General features: G+C 45.5%; 1 protein-coding gene across 2 annotated transcripts in view; it reads right to left on the bottom strand.

Annotated features, from left to right (window-relative positions):
* Positions 1-280: 280 nt before the first annotated feature.
* Positions 281-7,417, bottom strand: part of DPY19L4 (dpy-19 like 4) — a 101,305-nt gene continuing 94,168 nt past the window's right edge. For both annotated transcript variants that reach the window (XM_073631987.1, XM_073631988.1), the window contains one exon: positions 281-1,363. In XM_073631987.1, the coding sequence (XP_073488088.1) occupies positions 1,199-1,363 (165 nt within the window). In that variant the 3' untranslated portion in view covers positions 281-1,198. The remainder of the gene's footprint in view (positions 1,364-7,417) is intronic.

The raw sequence follows: 7,417 nt of genomic DNA, 5'->3' as shown, positions 1-7,417 counted from the left end.
GATTACAGCCTGTGCCTTCAATTCCCTGAGTATCACAATGTTACTATCCTTAAAACCTGACACCTAGTAGAGGGGCGGAAAAGAAAAAAAAAAAAAAAAAAAAAGAGGTGCAGATCAGAGCAGCCCAAAAGATTTCTGGTAATGTTATGTATCTGACCAGCAGAATAGAACAGATGTGTAAGCAGCCCACCATAGGCCGCTGGTCTTATTCTTGTGGAGTCTTTGCTTTAATGGTTTTGGGAAACATATTGTTTAAATCAATTCGGTCAGCTTTTCTTAAAAAAAAAAAAAAACACCGTCCCCCATAATAACCTTTGCTCCGTTTCTCTGCTTACCTGGCAGAGCTAGTCCAAACCCTGTGTAAACTCTTGACCCACTTAACAGTATGTGGACCTGGTGATTGGCCACTCGGGCCCAAGCACTGCATTCAAAGAAGAAGTCACATGCTCCCTTATATTCAAAGGCACTAGGCATTAGCCGGGGACTATGATGAAGCAACAGAACAAAGGGGAGGGCATCAAAGTTGATTATAGAGGAATGGGGGGGGGGGGGGTCTTTAGAGCTAGATAATCAAACCATACACACCAGCCTATTTTACAGTTCATGGGCTATCTCTGTTTGAGTTTCCAGCTATGCCCGACTGCAGCAACCATTACATGCTGTCATTTTTCTTCTTTTTTTTTGCAGCATATGCATCGAGACTTCCTGCAACAGTAGGTATATAAAACTCCACTGTAGGGGAGGGGGGGTTGTAGAGCTGGCACAGATAATTTCCAAACAATAAAGAAGGCATCATGATATGGAACCAAATGTAAAGTGGGCTTGACTGGTTAATCTCTTTTGGTGCACCCAGTAATATACCATCTCTCAGGAGAGCCAAAATATGTTAACATTTTAAACAGTTTTATACAATACACATATTAAAACAAAATAAAATATTTATCAGTTTGCATATTTCAAAGCACAGGATACATACAACTCAATGATATAACATTCACACTGTCTCATCAGAATGCTCTTGATCTTTACCCTCAAGCCCACAGTACAAACAACCAATACTACACACATTAGATGGAGCCATGATAACAAGACCCCATGCTTTGATTAGACACACACCCATGAGGGCCTTGGAAGAAGAACCGTGATGTATTACAAAGTCTCAAACGATGGTCACCAATATCATAAATCCTCATGATTGTCAGTACTGGAAAGATATAAGAGTGTTGATTTTATATACAAAATAGGACCTGTTCCAGAACACTCTGGTGAAGTAATTCACATATGGAGAATAATTCATTTTTATTTCATGGCAGAAGCGTCCATATTTTGAGTAGGCATACATATCCCCATCCTCGTTCACCACCTGTCAGCAGGGAGAACAGGCGGTCAGAATTATTCATGCAGGTACATAAAGCAGAATAATTAGACATCTATAAATATGCAAATGGACAACATTTGCTTAATTGTGTAACACCACAAGGAAGCCAGAACTGCCCATATGCAGGCAGAAATTAATGTAGATTTACAGTAATCTCAATCATTAAAATATCACAAAAGCTTTAAAGTGATTGTAAAAGCTTGTTTTTTTATTTTTTTAAATAACATGTCATACTTACCTCCACTGTGCAGCTCATTTTGCACAGAGTGGCCCCGAACATCCTCTTCTGGGGTCCCTCGGCCTGCTCTTGCGGCTCCTCCCCGCATCAGATAACCCCCTAGGAGAAGCACTCTCCTGGGGGGGTTACCTTGCAGGTGTGCTCCCGAGTCCAGCATTTGCGTCCATAGACACGAATGCCGGACTCAACCCCGCCCCCCGCATCATTGGATTTGATTGACAGCAGAGGGAGCCAATGGCTGAACTGCTATTAATCTATCCAATCAAGAGCCAAGAACCCCGGGCAGAGGAAGAGCATGTCTCCGGCGTGTAAAATTCCAGAGCTCAGGTAAGAAAAACCGGGGGGGGGGGGGGGGGGGGGGGTTTGTGGGTGTTGTGGGGGCTGGTCACTGCTAGGTGTTTTTTCACCTTAATGCATACGATGCATTAAGGTAAAAAAACACGAGGGTTTAAAACCCCTTTAACATGTTAATGTTTCTTTACAAATATTTTCAATATTTTTTTTAATTACAATATCCATTTAAATTAAACCTTGTGATCTTGCTCGAAGGGCTTTTCTTAGGTGACAGTGCTTTATCTATATCACCCAATCGTGTTCCTGCATTGTCATCAATTCTTCTGATGAAGAATACAAGTGGCCATTTTAACACACGTTATACAGACATGACACACTGTCATCACAAACAGGAAACTCATCCTGAGAATTGCCATGAAGCTATCACACTGGATTGCATGTTTGATACATTGGGTTTATTTACCAAAGCTAGAGAGTGCAAAATAAGTCTAGCTTCTGCAGACCTCAGCTTAGTAAATGAAGCCTAATTCAAAGTGATATGGGGATAGGGGTGGGTACCATCATCCTTATTTATGGATATTGGAAAGAGGGCGAAGTGCCTGGAGCTGCTCCAAACATACTCTATGGCACTAAAAAGTCAAGGACTATCTCGGTACCCAGGGATTAAACCAGTTAAAAGGGAAAATTACACAATTTATTAGAAAATAGACATGATTAAAAACAGTTGGTACAGAGGTATATACACTGTGCACATAATACCGTGCATGGTGATGAAAACAGGTAATGGACAAATAGGTCCTAATACAAGGAAACTTGAATGTATATCCTGACGGAGTGCTCTACATGTTTCGCAGAATCCACCGCTTCTTCAGGAGGGGTCAGTCAAAAACATCTAAAAGAGTGTAAGTTTCATAATTGAACAGTTCTACAAATTTCAAGATTGGTAAATTTGAGTGCAACAGACACTTGAGAAACAATACATACAAACAAGCACAAAAGACCATGATTGAGAAATGGTAAGGTGACAATGGGTCTGGGGGGGGGGGGGGTGGACTGAAAGAGAGGGAAGACACAAGGACTGCACTTTCCCACCTGTTGTTGTGTCCATAGTTATTAACACAGACCCATTGTCACCTTCCCGTTTCTCAACTATGGTCTTTTGTGCACATAGCGTCTCCCGTGTCCCCCCCGGGGGACTACCCCTCATCGGGTGCCTCTTTTGGTACTGCGTGGTGCCTCCAGGGCCGTCTTTGGTAAGCTAGCTACAATTTTATAGATTCTCCAAGACTAATCTATTATGTATTGTTACTCATGTGTCTGTTACACCTAAACTTACCAATCTTGAAATTTGTATCTGTTCAATTATGAAACTTTATCCACTCTTGTAGATGTTTTTGACTGACCCTCCTCAAGAAGCGATGGATACCGCGAAACATGCAGAGGACTCCGTCAGGATATACATCCAAGTTTCCTTGTATTAGGACCTACGTGTCCATTACTTTTTATTGCCATAGAGTATGTTTGGAGCAGCTCCAGGCACTTCTCCCTCTTTCCTCAGCTTGTTCAATTAGGGTTGGGAATAAAATCTGGAAGCCGATTGATTTCTATGCAGAAGTGAGACTCATTTTGCACTCTCCAGCTTTAGTAAATAAACCCCATAGTGCTTTAACAAACAAAATTTCATTCCCTTGGAATTCACATCTACTAAAAAAAAAAAAAAAAAAAAACTTATTATACATTTTATGGTGTACACATAACAAGGTACTTCAACATATTATTGAAGGTTTTTTTTCTCAGTCTCATTTAGAGGGACGATGAGCTACATCATTCAGATACAGCTTCTCATTTCACACTGGTATGTGCGTTACTACATCCATGAGAAAGCCTTAATTCAGCATTTGTACTTTTAAATGTGCTGTATATGAATGTCATCTCTGTACATCCATAAAGATTAAAAGACCTGGCTGTATAGTAGGAAAATGTGTATCTGTATCATATAGTACCAGGTGGTAAGCTGCATCTTGCAAACTATAGCCCAGTGGCTGGTTGCAGCTTGATGTAAATCAGCTTGTACAATTACTTCAATGCTAGGGGGCTTTTACTACTCCCACTGGCACCAGTGCTGGGAGGTTTTTACTATCACCAATCCTTTTCCTACTCCCACTGACACCCACCTTAGGGAATATTTCTCCAAGCGTCTACCAGGACAGCCCATGAGACCTTGGGCTCTTCCTACCAGGACAGGAAACACGTTACCCCCACCAGATAAAAGGGCGGACCTCCAGGCCCCATGTCAGTTATTTGTGTTTCCTCCGGACGGGGGGTAACATGTTCCTGGAACCTGCTCCCATAGGTCTCATGAGCAGGGGCTCTGTATGGCTACTTTGGGGGCATATTACTAACCTTTTTCCTCTGCCAGAAGCAGCATCACCGCTGGGGAAGTTGGCTGTGCTGCTGTTCCCTGTCCTTATTGCCTGGAGAGGGCCAGGACCGGGTTACTTCCGTGGCAGCCCCGGGCCCTGCCACCTCCAGTGGGCCATCCCCCCCCCCCCATGAGGCGGACGACCGCCCACCTCCGGCCCACGGCATGCAGCCCTCCCTCTCCGGGGGGAGGCTGGTACTGACGACGGTATCGGGCCCCAAGCGCGGTGCATTGCACTAAAAGCTCAGCTGAGTGACAGTGTCCTTTCCCTGCCGACAGCGTGGCTGATCAGTGCAGGGAATAGAGGAAGCCACAGCGCTTGAGGGGGCGGAGCTACTGCGCTCCAAGCTGGCCCACAGGAAGTGCCTGGAGAGGGATATTTCCGGGGCATATGACGTCATCGGGTGCCGGAGACACGGTTCCAGTCTCCATAAACTGTGCAAACAGGGAAAGCTGGCTGCTGGTGTTCTCTTGGTGTAAAGTAGCCAGACTGTGGACGACCTAGAGGGGCAGGATGGATCCTTCAGCAATACCTGCACAGGCAGCGGATGCGGTTCCCAACACCAGCACCTCACAGGTAAGCCTGGGGTGTTTTGTCACCAGCTTGCTATCCCTGTGAGTGTTCTCTCCCCATCCCCCCTCTGTAGTGGTGGGTGTAAGGGGACACATTTCCTCCCTCCTGCACTTAGTATTACGGAGTGATTGGGTGGCTTTTAATTACATTGTGGGTCATTTATTTTGTCTTGCAGACCAAGAATCAGGACAAGGCCCAAGCGCAGCCACAAAAAAGGAAATGTGCGGTTTGCGCAAACAAATTGAATTCCTCATGGAGCAAAGCAGTTTGTCGCACCTGTATAGAAGGCCTAGTAAAAGATGACCCAGTAACCTCCTGTCAGAAAATGTTGTCTGCAGTCAGAGATGAGCTTACGTCTACCTTCAGCTCATTTTAAACACTAATTGACAAGCTTCAGACACCAGCTAAGGGTCCGTCTTCAATTAGAGCTTCAGTCAGTAGCACCCCACAGCAGGTGGAGAATGAAAACTCTGAAGCTGAGATCAGATCTACCCGTTCTTCTCCGGAAGAATCAGGGTCAGATAGGGAGCCCAGGGATAGAGAATCCACAAGGGGCTCAAGGTTTAAGTTATCTTTAGAGGATGTGGATGACTAATTAAAGGCTATCTATACTACTCTTGAATTAAAAGAGGAGGTTCAATTATCTAAACATGATCTTATGTATAAGGGTTTGCATAAGAAGAAGTCTAGAGTTTTCCCAGTACATAGTTCCCCGATTGATACTATCAAACTGGAGTAGGAGAATCCAGAGAGAAAACCTTTCTCTTCTGGTAACCTAAAAAAGAGGTTTCCTTTTGAGGAGGACTCAGCGCAGCCGTGGAACAAGAATCCTAAGTTGGACGCACCTCTTTCAAAGGTTTCAAAAAACTGGGACCTAGCGTTTGATGACATGGGCGCGCTTAGGGATCCGATGGACAAAAGAGGGGATATCCTTCTCCACAGAGCCTGGGATTCTGCTATTGGGAATCTCAAACCCGCTCTGGCCTCCACATGTGTAGCCAGAAATCTGGAGGTATGGTTGACTCAAATTCAAACACATTTGTCGGCTGGTACTTCTAGAGAGCAGATTTTGAAGTCCTTCCCTCTCCTTTTTAAGGCAGCAGGATTTTTGGCAGATTCTTCCGCTGAGTCGGTAAGAATGACAGCCAGGACTTCGGCCTTAGTAAATTCGGCCAGAAGAAGCCTATGGCTTAAAACCTGGTCAGGTGATTCGGCCTCCAAGTTGCCCCTTTGTGGTCTTCCCCTTATGGGTGATCATCTTTTTGGCCCAGGACTGCAGGAGGCACTGGAACGCACAGCTGATAGGAAAAAGGCGTTTCCAGAGAAAAAGAAAAAACAGACAGCCAGAAAGTTTTTTTGTGGCCAAGGTAGGCAGCAAGGTCCTAAACAAAAGGACAACAGGCCCAAAAACCATTGGACGGGGCACAAAGGCAGGGGTAAAGGGAGAGTTTTGTTTAATCCTCCTCAACAACCCGCCAAGCCACAGTGACTCGGGTCCCCCAGTGGGAGGAAGACTGAGGTCCTTTCTCCCACAATGGGCGGCAGTCACCTCAAGTCCCTTCATCCTGGACCTAGTGACCAATGGGTACAGGCTGGAGTTTTCTTGCCAACCACCGGAGCGTTTTTTGGTCACCTTTCCTCCCTGAGATCGAGAGAAAGCAAAGGCTCTGGGTCTCCAAATTGGAGACTTACTAGATCAAAAAGTCCTGATCCCCGTTCCCCGGCCAGACCAGGGCAAGGGGTTTTACTTCCATATATTTGTCATCAAAAAGCCATCAGGGAAGTATCAGCTTATCCCGAACCTCCGGTCTTTAAACCGTTCAATCAGGTACAAGCATTTCCGTATGGAGACGGTATTCATGATCAAAAATCTGCTTTACCCAAACTGCTTCATGGCCACTTTGGATTTGAGGGATGCTTACCTTCACATCCCTATCCATCCATCCTGCCAAAGATTCTTGAGATTAGCAGTCAAGATGGGAACAGAGACTCGGCACTTTCAGTTTCAAGCCCTCCCCTTCGGTCTGTCCTCAGCCCCACGCATTTTTACAAAGGTGTTGGGGGAGGCGCTGGCTCTGCTAAGGTTAAAGGCGATAACTATTATCCCTTACCTGGACGACCTCCTTGTAGTGGCAGGATTGTACCAGAGATTGTTAGCGGATCTCCAGACGGTGCAAGACTTCCTACAGTCCCTAGGCTGGTTGATAAACAGAGAAGTCGTCCTTAGTTCCGGCCCAGCAAGTGACATATCTGGGATACGATTTTTGCTCGGTAGACCAAAAAGTTTATCTTCCGCAGGAGAAAATTACAAAAATAATCCAAACTATGTCAGCATTACAGACCAACGGGGCCGGATTTCCCAGAAGGCCATCGAGGCTAGGCCTCGGGGCGGCAATGGTGCAGGGGCGGCACCGCTAGGATTGTCACCTGTCGGGTTTTCAAGCCGCCTGAAACCCGGGCACATATAGCAGCAGTTCAGCATCCCGATTCCCGCGCCCGCCATCACTGTTA

The sequence above is a fragment of the Aquarana catesbeiana genome, linkage group LG05 (genome assembly GCF_042186555.1).
Source record: "Aquarana catesbeiana isolate 2022-GZ linkage group LG05, ASM4218655v1, whole genome shotgun sequence".
In the NCBI taxonomy this organism is placed as follows: Eukaryota; Metazoa; Chordata; class Amphibia; order Anura; family Ranidae; genus Aquarana; species Aquarana catesbeiana.
Note: the sequence above shows the minus strand (reverse complement) of the source record. Positions and strands in the feature narration are given on the sequence as shown.